This window comes from Arvicanthis niloticus, chromosome 21 (genome assembly GCF_011762505.2).
Source record: "Arvicanthis niloticus isolate mArvNil1 chromosome 21, mArvNil1.pat.X, whole genome shotgun sequence".
Classification (NCBI taxonomy): Eukaryota; Metazoa; Chordata; class Mammalia; order Rodentia; family Muridae; genus Arvicanthis; species Arvicanthis niloticus.
In genome coordinates, this window is record NC_047678.1 from 19,873,741 (window position 1) to 19,893,346 (window position 19,606).

The 19,606-nt window shown below is 38.0% G+C and overlaps 1 protein-coding gene across 5 annotated transcripts in view; it reads right to left on the minus strand.

Moving 5' to 3' along the window:
• Armc8 (armadillo repeat containing 8) overlaps positions 1 to 19,606 on the minus strand; it is an 84,013-nt gene that overhangs the window by 38,066 nt on the left and 26,341 nt on the right. For 3 of the 5 annotated variants that reach the window (XM_034483887.2, XM_034483885.2, XM_034483886.2), the window contains 9 exons: positions 18,355 to 18,497; positions 17,993 to 18,090; positions 15,063 to 15,155; positions 12,704 to 12,784; positions 11,078 to 11,153; positions 10,890 to 10,980; positions 9,378 to 9,438; positions 6,863 to 7,063; positions 4,235 to 4,330 (listed from right to left, as the gene is read on the minus strand). In XM_034483887.2, coding sequence (XP_034339778.1) covers positions 4,235 to 4,330; positions 6,863 to 7,063; positions 9,378 to 9,438; positions 10,890 to 10,980; positions 11,078 to 11,153; positions 12,704 to 12,784; positions 15,063 to 15,155; positions 17,993 to 18,090; positions 18,355 to 18,497 — 940 coding nt within the window. The remainder of the gene's footprint in view (positions 1 to 4,234; positions 4,331 to 6,862; positions 7,064 to 9,377; positions 9,439 to 10,889; positions 10,981 to 11,077; positions 11,154 to 12,703; positions 12,785 to 15,062; positions 15,156 to 17,992; positions 18,091 to 18,354; positions 18,498 to 19,606) is intronic. The other 2 variants (XM_076917798.1, XM_034483888.2) reach the window with 1 other exon arrangement.

Genomic DNA, 19,606 nt, shown 5'->3' on the forward strand with positions numbered 1-19,606 from the left:
AACAGTCAAGATTACTTTGACATAAAATATGTTCTCTTTGACCTAATCCAGGTTAATAGACATGTAGAAATTAGGATTACCTGCCTCTTGAAAGCTGAGAATTATTTGTGTTCTCTCTATGCTGTATCTAATGCAAACCCTTGCCCATAAGGAACACACATCTATCTCTCCCATTTAAAGTTCTCTTCTCATACATAGAGGATTGCTGGAGAAGTTGCTCAGCTCCTAATCAAGTCAGGCCGACAAATAAAACTGGATAATTGGTACAGAATAATGTAATTCTACAGCACAGCTCATTCATCCACTTCTTTGATTACTCTGTTTACTGGCCATTCATGCTTCAAATGTTTATCTTCAACTGTGCGGAGTTGTAGATGCTAGGAATGCAGTGGTGAGCAACAAATAAAGAACTCCTGCCCTCATGGAGCTTACATTCTAGTTCATCAAAAGTCCCACCAGCTAGAAGGCAAGTTCTCAGACAGTAGAGGAAACATTCTGCAAGGCTCACCAAGTCAGAGCCCCAGAAGGGACTACAATCAGTGCTTCATAAACCTTTTTAATGTTAACTTAGTTTTACCCAAAGCAAAAACAACATCCTTACTGTAGTAATTTCCTTGCAGTTAATTTATTCTGTGCCATTGCCATTTTCTTCCAATGGATACTTCCTAAACTTCTGGAACATTCCATTAGCTCCCTGAAGAGATAGATTGAAATAGAGTACAGGTGTTCAGTCTCTAATGTCCCTGATGATCAACAGGGATGAAATGAAGTGACGGTCTTCGTGTCTTCATTAGCAGAGAATTGGCTTCAAAACTACAGGACTGCTCGCTACTGCTGATCTGCATGGCTTAACCATTCACTGGCAATGCCTGTGTATGAAAGCTTATTGCTCTACAGCCTGTCCTGACCCATGAGCTAAACTTCAACTTTCTAACCAGCACTACGATGTGCTATCATTAGGAATTGAACTCGCCCCTCACAGAGACCAGAGCTAATGGCTACTTGGTGTTACTGTCAATTTAGTTACAGCTAAAACACTCTACTGAGCTCTCACGTCCTGTCCATGTCCTTATTCTCTCTGACATAATCCACTCAGAATCAGCAGTTCCCAAGTTATCACAGGTAAGCTGAATTCTAAGCTGTATATAGCAAGGTATAAAACCATTAAGCTCAGTGAGCCCATACTGTCTTGGGCTTTTCTTTCTTCCTGAGCCAGCCAATGGTAATACCTTCACTCTCACTATCAGAGCCTTGTTTTATCCTTCTATCCAGACACTACAAGCAGATAAGAAATTAGTAAGTATGCCAGAGTGATACATGATGAAAAGCTAGGAATAAAAACACCAAGTTTGCTGTGCACAGGAGAAAGGACAATCCAGTCATACTAAATGATACATCACCCTGAGTTTCTACATTTTTGTTTCTATACTTACTCAACAGCTTTTGTGGGGTGGGAAAAGGGTTGGCACAAGGTCTCATATAACCCAGACTAGTGTCAAGATTGCTATGTACCCAAGAATGACCTTGAAATCCTGATTCTTCGTCTTCCAATCTCCCAAGTGTTGGAATGACAGGTGTGCAAGTCCACACCCAACTCTTGTTCAACAGATATTTACTGAGTTCTTCTAAGTTGTAGAAGTAGCTGGTTTTTATTAATGGAAATACAGTGACATGATTCCAAAAAAGAAATGGCAAATCTCTGACATGGAGATCATGTTTAGTCTTACACTGAATTTTGTCTGACTCAGGAAATAACACAACAGACCTTTGGCCATCTTTCAAAGCTGAGGGGAAGGGGGAGGGAGAGAGAGAGGATTCTAGAAGAAAAATGCTGCCATTTTCCTTTACGGCTGTGTTTACTTCTCACTGTGCCTGGTTTTTGCTCTGGTTTTCTCATATTTATTCTTCTGCCTTTCCTTAGCTAGCCATAGTAGGGCACTGTGATGAATATTATCTACTGAATTAGGTTCCTGTTTTTAATATGAAAATCAGACCAATTGACCATTTCATCTTTATAGTTAAAACATGCAAAAAGTAAAAATAAAAATAAAAATAAAAAATCTGTTTTGAGGGGCCTGGCAAATTTCTTATCAAGATTACTCACACCTGTATCAATCAGTACACTGAAACTCTATATTGACAAGTATAAACACTATATTAAAAAATAATTACAGTGTACGTTAATCTACAAAAAAATACAATCAAAATACATAAGGCATAAGTATTAAAGAGAAAGAAATATTTCATGGGAAAAGTAAATTTCATCTATCCAAACAATCATTTCAATGAAAATAGAAAGAAGTGCATCCAAGAAAGAGTTATGACTTTTTATACACTGAAAATAAGGATTTTTTCCACTTCTAAGACCAGTCTTTAAGCAGATTGTCATAAGTTTTTTTTTTATAATTCTCACTTTACAATTTTTTCAGTGAGTCCTATAAACCGTAAACTATTCAGCAATTTCCGAGAATTAAGTAACTTCCTGAAAATACTACATAATCCCATCACAGAAGAATAGCACAGTAACTCTCTTTATCACACACATAAAAACTATAGTTTTTAAACAATTATAACTTATTCTTTATTTATTATCTTTCTACAGAAATAATCAACAGCCTTACCAGACATTTGTACACATTGTGAATACAGGTTTTAGTAGACTATTGATTAGACTGTTATGTTGCAAGTACTTCTAGAACACGGTATCACGTATTAAGTCATTAATTCCAAAAACAATCATTTATTGACAAAAAAAAAAGTACAAAGAAATACAAATGAACATCCTATTCCCATTATGGCCCTTCTATCTAACTCCCTTTAGTCTAGGCATAGTCTTTAGGAGCTGTAAGAATATTTAAAATATTCTTCCTGTTTCCTAATAACTCAATCATAAATTACACACTCCATGTCATCATCAATTTTATCTATACGAGTTACCGTCAAAATGTCATCTCTTGTGTTACACCACATGTATAGTAAACAAAATATTTCAGTGTCAATATCCACAAATCATGGTTAGACACAGGGAATTCCACATCTGTAATGTTTACTTTGAAGTAACAGTTGACAACTGCAAATCACAGATATCAAAAATGACACTTATAAGTCATGTACTAAAAACACTTTAAAAGGGCAAAACCCTCTCACTAGCTGAAATACATGAAAAACTCAGCTTGTTGTTGGCTGTGCTTTTTAAACTGGTTTGAAAACCAAAGCTTCTCACACTCTAATTTTACTGCTGTTCCTTTGGTTTCTTCAAGCATGACTCTTTTTCAGTATGTCTCATCCAACATAGTTGAGGTTGGTTCTATTATTTCTCTAATAAGCCTAAAATTCTTCTCCAAATCATGGTAAGTGTGAATACTTTGTAATTTCTCTCATGATTCTCCTTAAAATACCAATATAGATGGAGAGAGTCAGTCACTCATCATGTTCAATAAAAATTGTTACTATGACCTCTCATGACAGGACATGTGGTTCGGCTGGTTGATGTCTGCAGTCCCTGTGTGTGGACTCCATCAGATTGTAAGTTTTGAGTGGTAAGTTCTAGCCTCTGAGTTGGCTGGGGACCAGGTTAGAATTTAACACTACACTCTACTTCTTACCTAGAGAGCTACTTTCACAAAGAACCTGAGTTCAGTGTCACACTAACATGGGGGTGAGGTACCAGTGAGACATTTTAGAAGAGCTGGAAAATTCAGATGACCACTCACTAAACATAAAATCATCATTCCACAAAGATTTTATTCACATTAAACTTGCACAGTAGCAAAAAAATAAAATAAAAATTTTAAATCAAAACATAAAACTAAGCCACATTATTAAAGAACAATATACAATAGAGATTTGAATTTCTCAATGGCATTAGAAGGTATATCAATAAATAACATTTACAATTCTAGTGTTAGATCTTTCAAGGTGTCTAAAGCTTCACAGTGCTAGAAATGATTTTTATCAGAACACATGCAAAAGTGTGCAACATAATGATTCATATTAATGACACAATCAGCAGGCCAGTTATGTATCATTCCAGCATGGCCATGCCACTCTATGTTCTAAAAACAAACAACCCCCCAAATCCAGGTCCCATTCATTCTTCAATTATGCCTTTTGTCACTCTGCTTTATTATATTCAAACAGTCACTGTTAGTGCTCTTCACCACGACTTTCAGGTTGACGTCACTCCCTGCCTGCTGGCTGTCAGGACTGGGGGACGCCCCTCTCCCAGACTCACCTTCTTCCGGATGTCTTCATCATTTGCTCCAAGAGAGGCATAGAGCTTGAATGCAGCCTGGCGGAGTTCATGGGCATGTTTTAAGTCGTGATCAAGCTACAGAAAGTGGGGGAAAGATAGATTCCAAATCAGACTATAAGTTATATTTTAATAAAATACAACATAATAAAATAATAAAAATAACTGAGTTTCAGGGAAGGTAGCAACTAGTAACACTGGTACTGTCACTAAACGAATTTCCTAGTTACTTTTGATCTCTGTTCACATTTGAGATCTTGCTGTGTCTATGTTAGCATGACCTGAAACACAGTCTACTACTGTCTAAAAGTGACCTCTGGTGTGAATATATGACTCTTAGAGTCCAGTGTTTGCAGATGGTAGTTGTCAGTGGCACTGATATTTGCTTCTTGAAAGAGGAGCAGAGAGAAGGCACAGCTAGACAGTCTCCAACTGCAAGTTGGACAAACTGAATGCTATTATACCAATGTTTTCTTAATTTTAGCATTTAAAAAACTTTCAGAAAGAAGAAACTATCTATTAATATATCAAGGTCACCACCACTATCTATTAGATGTATGTCCAGGAATTTTAAAGAAAATTATTTAAATAAATTATTAATTATTGCTATCTTTAGATATACATAAATAGCTGTTAGCAATTCTACTAATCTGTTTTCCTAACAAATTACCATAAAATTAAAATAGAAACATTTTCTCAGGATATTTAACTATGAATTTTAACTATACAAGATGAATCAATTATATTTTAAACTTAAAGTCATAACATCGATCTAAATGAACACCTTTTTCTAAAGGCCTATTTTGGGAAGGTGACCTCTTATCTTAGTTTGCAGTTACTGTTCAGAACATTATAAAACCCTCTTCTGAAACCTCCTAAAGCAGTAGCTGAATCAGCTACAACCCACGCAGTGACAGCATTGTCACTAAGCACTCAAAGTTAGCTTCCACTGGCTATGAATTTGGGATAACAAAATACTCCACAGACAAAGTATGCAGTATGCACGTGAGGTGGTTCTGAGTACACTCAGCAGAGGAGATCCAAAGATGCTGGTACTGATGGCTCGCTGAAGGGCTGAGTCCTAGAGCATGGAAACCTTCAAGTCCTCACCATATTCCAGCCATAACTTACACTGCAGAACACAAATTTGGACTGATATCACAACAACCATCTACTTACTAATGTGAAAATTTCCCTCTCTAGGTCTAATATCTACATTTTGTAGCTAAATCATCTTTGAATAATCCAACACCAAAACTTAAAGTTTACAAGTCAAATGTTCACTCATGTTTGTCACTTGGAGGTCATTTAAAAATTATTACAGTTTTATGATGAAAGAAATGAAATTAAAAAAAGATTCTAAACACCAGGAATAACTCTCCATTTGCAAGTGAAGTACATTGCCTTGCTGGAAGGGAAGCTCAGGAGACCACCAGGACTCACTGTGTCTTTTGTATTGGTGAGATATTTTATCAGTGTGAGCAAACACCCTAGGGAAACAGATAAGGCAATGTACACAACACTGCTATTAGGAAAGAATGCTACCCAAGGACAAGTGGGCACATAAATTTTGTTTTCTTCATTCATATATGTATATGAATGAACATATATATGCTGCAGTATCAATGAATATATATATGTTTTTTGAGATAGGGTCTTTTATTATGTAGCACAATTCGACATCAATTCACTTCCTCCTGCCTCAGCCTCCTGAGTGTCAGAATTATAGACATGTGCTATCACTTTAAAGCAGAGAGTAGTTCATGTAAACTAATGCAAGCCCCACAAAGTTATTTCAGGCCTCCCTAAAAACAGAGAAAAAACCCATACATATAACTTAACTTATTTTCAACATTAAGTGACAAATAGGTCACTGCCCACTGGGTGAATAGCTTCAGAAGTCAGAGCACGTGAAAGATGAAGACAGCAGTCATTCTTGGGAACACTGCCACATCACAAACTGGTTTTGACCACAAATAAAAGTCATTATCCTATCTGCCATGACCTCCTTAAATAAAGTTATGTTAATAGAGTCTCTTGGAGAAATGGAAATGGCAAACACGCTGCAAGCAAAAAAGTCAAAAGAATCCCAAACCCCAAGGAACTTTATTTTCAGAAAAAGTACATATGGCTTAGTCCTTAGTGGTCCCAAACTGAGGTGAATGATACTGCAGCATTTAACCTCTAACCAAAAGTGCAGTGTGAGACCAGAACAGGGAAGTCGGGAAAAGGGTCTACAAAAGACTGATGGACAACAGACTGAAACCAACCAGGCAAAAGAAAGAAAAATACTGCCCTTGACTGGGGTGGGAAGCACCAGAGATGATTCATTAGATACTAACATAAAGTCAATACTCAATGTAGAAACCCCATTATTCTGGATATTTACTTAAGGAAGCCAACAATGTAATTCTCTTCTTGATTTTGTGCTTAGTGAAAAAAAAAAATCCTAATGATAAATACTAAACAAACTAGATTTTTAAACCTCACAATCTATCTATGTTAATAAAGATAAAAGATTCCTTTATTTAAATGGGTTCTCAGATGGAATTGTCAATTGTTTCAAAGCTGTGTGCAGTAAGAAAACTTTCAAACTCCAGAAGCACATACCCTTTTAATGTCAGTGATGGCGCTCACTGAGCTGGGATACTTGAAATAGTCAGCCAGCATGGCAATGAGGTGATCGGTTATGCTAGCGATTCTCTGCAGCTCAACATCTGGCTCAATCAGATAGGCGAGGGTCTCAGCTCCTTCAACTCTCTCCTCTAGTAATCTCTCCTTACTGCACATTCGAACCAAACAAGGCAAAGTCTGAAAGCAGGGAGATGAATTATTTGCTTTTTGGTAAAGGCAAAAGCTTGATGAAGAGCATTTGGTAACTGAATGAATCCAGTGGTTTTGGCTGGAAGTCATGTTTGTATGATATATTATTTCCTCAACTGGTTTTTAGAGGAAAAAAAAAGTTTAAATGCAAAAACAAGCAAAATTCAGAATAGATTGTTTATTCTAACACACTAACTTCTTAATTATGTTAACAGAAACTCTACTTGCTTTGAAACAGTATTGGAGAACCTTATAAAAGACATTTGAGAACTTCTGACACATCAAACCCTGTCAACAGCTCTGCCCCATGTATGTGCTCAACCTAAAAGAGAGCTGGCTGTTTAATCAGCAATGATATCCTTTCCTTAGAAATATTGTTGGGATCCCTCTTATTTTTTGTTTTAGAAATTAAATATCTACAGGTACACAAAATCAAAATATAGCTTTAAAAAATTCTTGCCTCTCTCAAATCCCACCAACTCTTAAGTATCAGTAACCTGTGTCAACCACAGTTGTTAACTTTCCCCACTACCATGCTGAAGTGAATGTGGTGTCACTAGTTCAACTGTCCTGAGCTGCTCCAAACACTGTGACACTGGCCTCGGTAACTAACTTTTCTGTATTAGGCTCTCAGAACTGCCTTGGGTATTTTATTATTTCTAAGGCCGATGAATCCAATTTAAGGGATATGTAAAAGGAGACATTAAAGTGTTAATAGTTACAGGAAGCTGTCTTGACTATTACAGTCAATTATGAGTTACTGTTTTCTGGATTCCTGCTTGTTTCTTTCTCCAAATGTGGTAAACCAATGATTTTATTGGGGTTATTTACTGGAGCATAACTGCCTCAACGACAGCTGCGTCGTCCTGTTCTATTTTTTACCACAGAAGTCAACATGTTGAGTACCACCAATGTCTTATTAGGCTTATAGGCTAATGAGGAGAAGCTCCTATTCTATTCCTAACATTCCTAATTGTTAATATTTATCAATACTACAAATCCACGGTAAGTTCAATGCTCCCAAGTGAAGGATTTGAAGATATTACCACTAACCCTGCGTTAATGATGAGAAAGAACATAGTTAAGAGTTAGAGAAGTAAGTCAGTCCTTTACATGGAAGTCCTTAGTAGTCCATGTATAGGTGTTTACTCAGGAGGTCTTATGTTTTTTACCAAAGACTAATGCAACCTAGTCACTAATTTACCTACTTATGTATGATTTCCTGGTGCTTTGTTTTGTTTAGACAGTCTTACTAAATAGTTCAAGATGGCCTCAAGCATGTAACCCTCTTGACTCAGTGTCATGAGTAAAATTAATCTTTGTTTGTTTATTGTTTTTCCAGATAGAGTTTCCCTGTGTAGTCCTGTCTATCCTGGAACTCACTGTGTAGACCAGGTTAGCCTTGAACACAGAGAGATCCACCTACCTCTGCCTTTGCCTCCTGAGTACTGGGATTAAACTTGCAGGCTGTCACTGCCCAACTTAAATTTAATAATCCTTAAATTCATCTTTTCGACAATGGTAATACATTTGTTTCATTTTTTAAAGAATTAATTATTTATTCAGCACACTGTTGCTGTCTTCAGACACACCAGAAGAGGGCATCGGATCCCATTAGAGATGGTTGTGAACCACCATGTGGGTGCTGGGAATTGAACTCAGGACCTTTGGAGGAGCAGTCAGTGTTCTTAACTGCTAAGTCATCTCTCCAGCCCTGTTTGTTTTATTCTTTAAAGCAAATAAGACATTGGAATGTGTTACTACGTGGCTAGTCTCACAAGACTTCTGTGAGACAGGCTGAGTGAGAATTACTGCCTCCATTTTCATAACCAGAACTGAAGAGTGAGGTATCCCCAGCTAGTCAGAAGCAGCCGTGATAAACCTAGGCTCTAGCTCTCAGGACTACTAGGAATGGTCACAGGTTCAGGATGCATGTGCCTTGTAACACAGATGACCACTGTTTTCTTTTCCTTACTCTCTTATGCATTCTGATGCTGGGATGTGAGGGTGAGATATAACTTTTCCTGTGTAATTGGCAAACAGTTCTACTTCATCTGAGTTTTACATATTTGTACAATTTTATACTCTCTTATAAAAGGAAGATTATAATAACAAAAGAATTATTTTCTTGTGATATTTGTATACATCTGAATCCAATTTTAGACGACATGCAAACCACAGAAAAGCGTGGGGTTTAATGTCATTTTAGGCAGTGCACCCATACCACAATGCAAATATGAAAAAAGAGGCAAGAATAGCAACATTCATACTCAATGTTTTTTAAGAGAATTAATTGGCTTACTTTTAATACAATACAGCTGTCATCTGTGCGAATTGCTCCAGCTCTGCACATGTAAGTTAAACTGGAATAAAATGACATGAATTATTCCTGAGGTTTGAAGTGTTAAAAAAATACTATTTGATTTTAAGAGTATATGAGAAAAAGAAACCCAAACACTATGACAAGATTCTGACATTCTTCATATAAAAGTCCATTAGCTCAGACATAAAAATAAATAGATAAATAAAAATAGTAGGCTACCTATAAAAAAGAAAATCCAAAATGAATAGATACATTTTGAAGCCAGGTGCTGGGCATAAAGTAGGCTTTATGTTTTTCTCTACATCTTTTTATCTCTTCTCCCCCTGTCTATCTCTCTGTCTCTCTTTTCTTTTCATTCCTCCTATACTTCTTATGCTTAAAAATTTCCCTAACAAAAAGGAAAGAGATGTTAAAATGTATTAAAAGGGTTAAGGGCCTTATGTAGGAACAGTCCAAGTCCACCAGCAGTAAAAAGATTACAAAGACAATACAGATTTCCATCAGAAATTAGGATTTGGAGAGCTGGAGAGATGGCTCAGCAGTTAAGGACACTAACTGCTCTCTTCCAGAGGTCCTGAGTTCAGTTCTCAGCAACCACATGGTGGCTCACAACCATCTGTAATGGGATCTGATGGGATCTTCTGGTGTGTCTGAAGACAGCTACAGTGAACTTCTATATATAAAATAAACAAACAAGTCTTTAAAAAAAAAGAAATTAGGATTTGGAAGTCTTAACAGTAGCTCTACAGGTTGTTCAGAGATTCAATTCTACTGAGAATCAATTTATTCTGTAATTATATATCTGGCTTTGAATGAAAATAAATGTAATAAAAAAAATTAAAAAAAAAAAAATCAAAGGAGCTCTTCTTCCAGAGGTCCTGAGTTAAATTCCCAGCAACTATATGGTGGCTCATAACTATCTATAATGAGATCTGATGCCCACTTCTGGTGTGCAGGCAGGAAAAAAATAATAATAAAAAATAAGAGGCCTTACCATTGGAGGGAAAAACATATCAAACAAAATAACTAGAAGCAAATACTCAGTTTGAAACTGAGACAAAAAAAAAAAAAAAAAAAAAAAAAAAAAACAAAAAACAAGCAAAGAAATGTATAATACAAAATTTGAATTCTTCTACTGGAGCTAAACGTAGCATAGAACTCTGCACAACCCATTTTCAACATATAATTGTATTGATAACTCAACCAACACTCTAGGTTTCTTTATCTTCGTCTTTCTAGCTGAGTATTTAAAATGCATTGCCATTTCGAATTCTTTTATTTTACTCTAAAGACAAGGAGAACATATGGCAGATTTAATAATTTTTTATAAACAGTTCTATGACAGCCTTGTTCCTTATATCAAGTATAAAAAGTTTGGAAAATATAAGCCAAATTTCAACCCCAGCAAGATGTGAAGGAAGCAAGCATCACGCCACTACACCCACACTCCAGTGTTAACAGAGTCTCCTCCAAGGCTGCTTTAACTTTTACCATTTTGCTGATGTGAGTTGCATCTCAATAGGCTTATCCCTCTGTAACATCTTCACAAACATCTGTGGTAACAATTCCCCATCAACCAAAACTAGAAACAAAATAAAACACAAAGAGTGAGAAAATCCTTGAAATATGTGACATGCATAAATTAAATCATATAGGTGTCACCGAAAGTTTCAGCCTACCGTTTACCAGGGTCATCGATACCTGGGGATTTTCAAAGGCTAAGACTGAGAAGCATTTCAGTGCTTGCATTCGAACCTGTAAAAAAAAAAAATGAAAAAGTACATATTTTAATTATCTATTTAAATTTTTGAAATATGATTTTAATGCTTTATAATCTAAAGTCCTCTTCTGAATAATTATTTAATACTACCTATTATGAACAGGTAGGAGGCACAGCTCAAAACAAAAGCCACTTGCCTAGACTGCTCAAAGTCCTGAGTCATTCATTAGGACTGTGAAAAAAAAGAAAAATAAACAAAAAGGACCCACAGTAATAACAATAACTCCTGCATATGCAGAGACAACAGCAGAAACCAAGTAATTTTTGAAGTAAAAGAAAGTGAGAAAGTAACAGTTAAAAATCAATAGAAAAATACCTAATCTAAAAAACATTATATAAAATGTAAGCTTTATAAGGTAGAAAATGGAACTAAATAAAAATTATCAAATGCATTTCAAATGGGACCTTGTCTTTTTCTGTACAGAGATCTTAAGTAAAGGATTCTGGATTTTTTTGGTTTGGTTTGGTTTTGCTGCTCTTATACATGTGTGTGAGATAGAGTTGGGGCTTAAATTAAGAAGTAATGTTGTCATAAAGGTTAGAGAGGGATTAAGTTCTGTCTGTGGGATCCCCAGCAGAGTCCACCGGATGACATCATGCATTCTCCCCATGGAGCCTGATGCTACACAAAGCCACCCTGAGAGGTGGGCAGGCCCCAAAAGGACAAGTAACTGAGGAGCCTGCCCTCACCTGGGAATGCTCTGCCGTGCTGGCTCGTGTACTCAGGTGCAGTCTGCAAGAAGCTAAAGTTTTAAAATTTGTTATGGCCAATAAATCTAGGGCAGAAAAAGATGGAAATTTTAAAAAATGGGGAATTAATGAAGAGGGTTGCAAGAACAAAAAGTCAACAAAGAACTGCCTAAAAATTGTTTTTCTTCCCTTTTTCTTTCAGAAAAAATATATGGAATACCACATGGGGCAGGCAGCTGGTCAGTAACGAGAGAACTGTTACTCTACTTTTTAAAACAGTAGTATTTTCATTCTTTGAATATTTCATAAGGCATACCATGTACTCGAAAATTAAACCTGAAAAATTTTGACATCTTAACTCAAAACACAAAACAGAGTACATGCTAGAGTCTGATACATATGTAGGCATATACTGTAGGTTTGAGTCAGTATATCTCAAAAACACTCTAAATACAAAATCCAAAGTCTGCCCTGGGGCCATTAGCCACTGCTCCTATACACTTGAAGGCATCAGCTCAAGCAACAGTTTCAGCACTGTAAACTGAAACCTCATCTACTACTTCACAAATGAAAATCCACAACTCATACATAAAATGCCATTTTAAAAAATGGACAAGAACAACTGTTTCCCAAAAGAAGAACATGCTGTAGTAACATACACCCTGTACCATCTTACTGATGGAACATAACATCCTGGATGGATGGAGAGATGGATGGGTGGATGGATGGATGGGAAGAAATCTACTCCTGATCACAGAAGAGGCAATAAAATATGAGGGCTTCTTTCTATTAATGAAAATGAACATAAAATCTGACGTAACTTTTCACATCTTACTTTGTAAGAGGGTGAGGTTAGGAGATGAGCAATGTTCTGTACTGCCCCATGATTAAACAAAATTGTTTGATGATCTGGCCCCTGCAAGAGAAGAGAACACAGTAACACATTAACAAAAATCACGATTCTGATAAAAACCACACCTTTTTAAAGTAAACTACATTTCCCACAGCACATATCTCTCAGTTGCCCTGTGGTTGAACAAACTCAAACCCCAAAGCAGGGCAGAGAGGCCTTAGCACATAAGGTGCTGCCATAACTTCCCCGTGACATGTCTCTATCTCCCTCCTTACCTCTCAAGATAACAAAGGGAAAAGAATCTAAAGCAGTGGGTCTCAGCCTTTACTACAGGTCCTGATGGTAAGGTGACACCCAACATAAAACTATTTTCGTTGCTACTTCATACCTGTAATTTTGCTACTGTTAAGAATCATAACAGAAATATCTGATATACAGGGTATATGTGACTCACAGGTTGAAAACACCAAAGTAATGTCAGGAATCTGAGAAACTGCTCACAAAGCAGCAACAATTTAGAAATTAGAATTCTAACAACTATGATTAATAGTCCTTTTTTGTACCATAATTCAGGAACAGTCCAGAATGTAATTATGTCTCGTTTATAATACAGTGCTTTAGTAAGCTTTATGTCTTGTTCCTCAAAGTATATGACATGACTTAATGTTAGTACCAATCTATTATAAAGTCCTTTTCCACTTAATTTCAAATAAGTGGGTCCCATGAATAAGTCTTAAAACCCTATTATAGTTTTATTTATTTGAGCTTATATGCAAAAAAGGAACATAGAAGCAGAAGATTTTCAAGATTAAGCACAGCAGAAAGACCACATGGACAGCTGTTTTCAAAGACGCACGAGGCCACTGTGCGCCTGAGTCATCACTGTTGGCATGGGTGCAGCTCAAGTCCCTGAGGTTCAGTTACATCTCAGAATACTGAAATGTGATTATTTAATAAGAATAATAAACTATCAAACAAAAAGAAAGATTAGTAAAGGTGTTTTTCTCTAATAAAACTGTTTGTTAGCAGTGGTTACAGGATTGGCTGACATCCATCTCTCCAGTAAAGCAGAAGTGATGTAATGAATGACCCCTTCATTTCTGACCCCAGCTGAGACAGCACTCAACAATTTCAGGTGCTGAGAAACTTCTGGTGCTCAACCCTGAAAGCAATTTGCAGGATGGGACTAAGACATGACTCTGTTATTAAGAATACTTACACCTTGTGGGTTTGAACCCATTGTTAGGCAAGAATGACTTTCAGCAAAGTTTCATTTTCTATGAGTTGGCCTACAAACGTTCAAGAACAGAAATCTCGCCGGGCAGTGGTGGTACACGCCTTTAATCCCAGCACTTGGGAGGCAGAGACAGGCGGATTTCTGAGTTCGAGGTCAGCCTGGTCTACAGAGTGAGTTTCAGGACAGCCAGGGCTACACAGAGAAACCCTGTCTTGAAAAACAAAACAAAACAAGAACAGAAATCTCAAGGATGGGAAGGGGTGGGGGTGGGGGTGGGGGTCGGGGTGGGGGTGGGGGCAAACCAAAACAAAACCCTTATATTTTAAGCTGTGATAATCAGTTAGGGACTAGATGGGGTTAAAAATACTTAGGTTACAATGTAGCTATCATTCCTGAAGCCAGGTCTAATTTTATTAGGGAAAAGATGCTAAAGGGCACAGAAGAGTGAGCCTCCTGCTGTAGGTAGGCAGGCATCTATTTCTATTTCCTTCTTGAGACCAGAGCGCCCCATCTGGCATCTGAGTTACACGTGATAAAAAGGCAGACAATGCTTTCCACAATCAGAACATACACAAAAAAAAAAAAAAAAAAAAAAAAACTGAGTAAAAGTTAAAAGGCATTTAAGAATTTTCAAAACTTCATATAAAGGCAGTGGCACACACCTTTATTCCCACACTTGGGAGCACTTGCAGCACTTGTAGAGGCAGGCAAATCTCTGAGTTCGAGGCCAGGTGATCTACAGACCAAGTTCCAAGACAGCCAGGGCCTTTTAAAAGCACAGAAACTGGATCTTTCAGACACTAGGCACAGAGGGCAGGACGAGGTGCTGCTGCTCTGCCCTCTTCCCATTATACTAAAGAGAGGCTATCAAGCACTTCTTTTAAGTGAAAAAAGTAAAAGCTCTCAATAAGTAGACAAACGTACAGTATGCTGAAGTCAATAAAATTTACACAAGACTCAGATGTCAAACAGCACATTCACCCCTAAGCATCACACTCACCGCTAGAAAGCAAGCCAGAGTGCATTCCAGGCTTCAACAATCAGCTCTGTTACGTACGAGAAGACATATAAGTTTACAGTGAGAACATGTACTCTAGTTCTTACTTTGCAACAGTGTGAGAAGATCTGGCAGATATATTCCTGGGTGTAGCGGGACCTGCTCAGCAGCGCCATGAGGTGTGGTATCACCGTGGCATCCTGGATGGAGGGGAAGGAGCAGATAGCAACAAGAAACTCAGGCACTAAGCATATATGTGAGTGAGTCTTTCTGCAAGTAAGTTTGTATCTAAGAACACTGTCGCTGTCATAGGACACACCAGAGGAGGGCATCAGATCCCAGTACAGATGGTTATGCGCCACCATGTGGTTGCTGGAAATTGAACTCAGGACCTCTGGAAGAGCAGCCAGTGCTCTTAACCCCCTGAGCCATCTCTCTAGCCCCAAAGCCTCTTGTATCTTAATGGTATTAAATCAAGTCTCTTAAAGGTATAGCAAAATAAAAGCATCATGGCCATTAGAACTGTTCAAGTATAAAATAAAGATGTTTTCATAGCCATCCCTGAAAATAAAGTCCAAGACAAAGAACTTATTATCTCCTGAAAGTAACCAATGGTCTCACTATAAAACAGCATTACAAAGAGTAGGAAAAAAACAATTCTGAAATCAAAATATGAGTGGGTGACTTATTAACACAAACAATGTTAAATAGTCTATACAGTACTGTACAAAACAAGCCTGACAGTTTGGGTCTTGGGATGTTATGGTAAACACCAGTAACAGACATGATGAGCTGGCTATTTTCAATGTAGCCAAGGCAGGACACTTCACATGATTAATAACTTCTCACATAAAGTCCACTCCTAGGCTGGAGAGATAGCTCCATGGGTAAAGTGCCTGCTATGCCTGCTATCCAGGCAGCCATGGAAACACTTCAGATCCCCAGGACCCAGGAGCCAGGTGGGTATGGCAGCCTACCAGTAATCCCAGCCCCAGGAAGCAGATGGGGTTATCTCCTAATCAGGACAGCTAGCTTGACTAGCTCTATGGGCTAATCTAATAGCTCTAATCTATGGGCTCTGGGTTCAACATAAGGTGGAGAGCAACTGAGGAAGATACCCAATGCCAATTTCTGGCCTCACATGTACAAGGACACCAACGTGCATGTGCACACATATACACAGCCATATACATGAAAGCACACACATTCTTGCATGTCATTCACAAACATATACACAGACACATAAAAAGTTTATAGCCTATTACCTTGCTTACTGGCAACACTTACATGGTGGCAACGGAAAAGAGAACCCTGCTGTCAGGCTTTCCAAAATTTCCTTTTATTTGTAATGCAAAACCAATTACAAACTAAAAGATTTTTGGATTGAACCAGATAGAAAAGGAAACTTGGCTCAAGCTTCCTAGTTTTAATGTGGGCCACATTCCAGAGCCATGCTTATGTACAAAATGTACACACAAAAAGAATGGTCTCAATGACTGATTTTTTTTTAAAAAAAAAAATTTATTTATTTAATGTATGTGAGTACACTGTTACTCTCTTCAGACACACCAGAAGAAGGCATTGGATCCCATTGCAGATGGTTGTGAGCCACCATGTGGTTGCTGGGAATTGAACTCAGGACCTCTGGAATCACAGTCAGTGCTCTTAATCGCTGAGCCATCTCTCTAGCCCTCAATGATTGATTCTGATTCTGCAAGCCTGAGGAGGATCTAAGAATACGCAACCTAATTAATTTCCCAAAGGAACAATGCTGGTCTACAGACATAAACAGAAGGCGATGAAGAAAGAATGCCCAAGATGTATATGAGCTAAGTAGGGAAACAGAAGGCTGTAATTCCCTGAAAGTGGAATCTCTGCCCCTTGCTTGCATATTAGTACAACTCTGAGTTGTCACGAGTAGTTCTTAAAACAAAAGGAGAAAGACTGCAAAACAGCCATGTAAGTCCAAGAGGCTGAGAACGAGCAGAGGGAAAAAGGGCTGGTGGGGTTCCAAGACTGCTCATTTCTAATCCACTCTTCCTCTTCCCTTCCTCCACTGCTCTGACTCACCAACTCTTCCAATAACCTCCTAACCATCTTCTTCTGTGTGTCCTCTCTGACAACTGAATTTTTATATCTGTAGTGCATACATGATAAAAAGAACAAGGAATAGTTACATAACTGCCCCCAGTTACCTATCAGATAAGTAGGATTCCAAGTAGAAATGGAGAGAGAACATCTACATGTGCTGTATGGATGCATCACCTGTCAATTAAAAAGCCTATGTATGCCCTATGGCTTAGGCAAGAAATCAAAGTGGGACATGAGGGAGGAGAAAGAATTCTGGGATAGAGTCAGGCAGGAGATTGGGCCAGGAAGATGTACCGAGATGAGACGTATGCATGGTGCCTGAGCACAGGTAACCAGCTATGTAGCACAGTGTAGGTTAAAATAAATGGGTTATCTTTAGTTATGATCTAGTCAGAGAAGAGCCTAGCTAATCTGTAAATACATTTTGAGTCTGAGTCTTATTTCTGGGAGCATGAGGCTGGCAGGAAAAACCCGGACCTAACTTATACATAGAAATAACCCCTTACGTACTGACTGACTGTAGTTGGTGTCTGAGCAGCTTCCAACAGTTGACCTCTGCACAGTCCAGTCAGCCAGTACAGTTCTGTGGCTACCCACACACCCCACCACTACCCTGCCATTTAAAACTTTTGAACTTTCAATGTCTCTATGATATAAAATCTCCAAAGCATAAAACTGAAATGTTTCATAATTTAGGAAAACATATTCCCTTAATTTATATATAAAATCAACATACAGAGCCAAGCCTTTAAAAACAGCATGTAAGTTCTCAAAGTGTGTAACTGTAATTTATTCACTTATTTACAAAGTACAACATTCAACATTCCAATTAAGCAGAGAGTCACATACTTGCTATGACTTCTACATTTAACAGTTATGGTGAATTAGGAGACACTAAGCAAACTAAAAATAGATTGACTGTGACCCCAAAATACCCCAAACTCACTGTATACAATAGCTCCTCTGGAGTGACGGGGCTGGTGAAGATTGTCCGTAGGCATCGGAGGCAAGCTTCAATGAACTTCAGGTCTGGGGACAGTAGTCCTATTAAGATAAACTACACATCAGACATAATTTCTGTTGGTTTTTTGTCTTATTTTTTGAGACAGGATTTTTCTGTGTAGCCCAGCTATCCTGGAACTCACTCTTTAGACCAGGCTGGCCTCAAACTCACAAAGATCTGCCTGTCTCTGCCTCCTGAGTGCTGGGATTAAAGGCATGGGACACCACATCCCAGCATGAGACACATCTTTCAACCCGAACTTAAAACACTGTAAACAGAGTATGTAGAACGTACTCCCTACGTACCTTGTAGTAAGGCAGGGATAATATGGCAGTCTAGTAGAGACTTGACATTATTTTCAGTGCCCATCGCAAGACTCCCTAACACCACTGCACATTCAGTTTTCAGTTCTGTGCTTGAGGTTTCTTGTTGAAGCAAATACAACAATCTAAAGAAATAAAGGGGACTTGGTAAACAGATTGTCAAACAAAATGTAATTAATGTAACAAAGCATTATAATAAAAGCAGTATGGGAAATACATCCCACATAATAAAAATGTGGTAGACACACCAATCAAAAGGCAGAGTTGCAAAGCACACTTCCAAAGGAAACATTTACAACACAACTCCTGTATGTAAGGCTCACGGATTATTGAAAAAAAGTAGGCAGAAAAACTGTAAGAACCAGAGGAACAGGGAGGTTGCTGTGAGAGTCTATCTCCTAGGATGTCAGAAGCTACACCATATTCTCACCACATGACTGTCTAAGCATGGATGGCACAAGCAGACATGCTAACATGGATGGGGAAAAACCTCACAAGGCCTTGTCCCTAGATGAAGGACAGGCAACTAAGAAATGCTCAGAACTGGACAGAGTCTTCTCCAAAGAGCACGCCAACAGGTTATTGAGTATCAAAGGGTTAGCCTTGAAAACAAGCATACAAGTAACAGTATACAAACTGAGCACTCACACACGCACACACGCACAGACACGCGCATGCGCGTGCACATGTGCGCGCGCACACACACACCCAAACACACACCAACAGCTAATAAAAAAGGAATCCATGAATTTGAAAGAGAAAGGTAGAAAGAGGGACTATTGGAGAGATGAAAGAGAAGGGGATATGGAATAATATTATCTCAAAAAAGTTTTTTTGTTTGTTTTTTTGGGTTTTTTTGAGACAGGGTTTCTCTGTGTAGCCCTGGCTATCCTGGAACTCACTCTGTAGACCAGGCTGGCCTCAGAAATCCGCCTGCCTCTGCCTCCCAAGTGCTGGGATTAAAGGCGCACGGCATCAAAAAAAAGTTTTAAAAAATGAAAAATAAAAAAAAAATATAGTCTAAACTTATTTGGATTTTTGAGTAATTTTTTATACTCTGAGAAAACATTGAGAAACAAATATCTACGACACTGTTTTATTTTGTATGAAATAAATATCTTATTTCAGTTTACTAAACTATAAATCTCAAATTTGTAAGCAAGTGGTCTCTGTAGAAACAGCACCATCCCCCATGTTGTCTGCCACTTCTTGGTGGGTCCCTTCAGGATCTGAA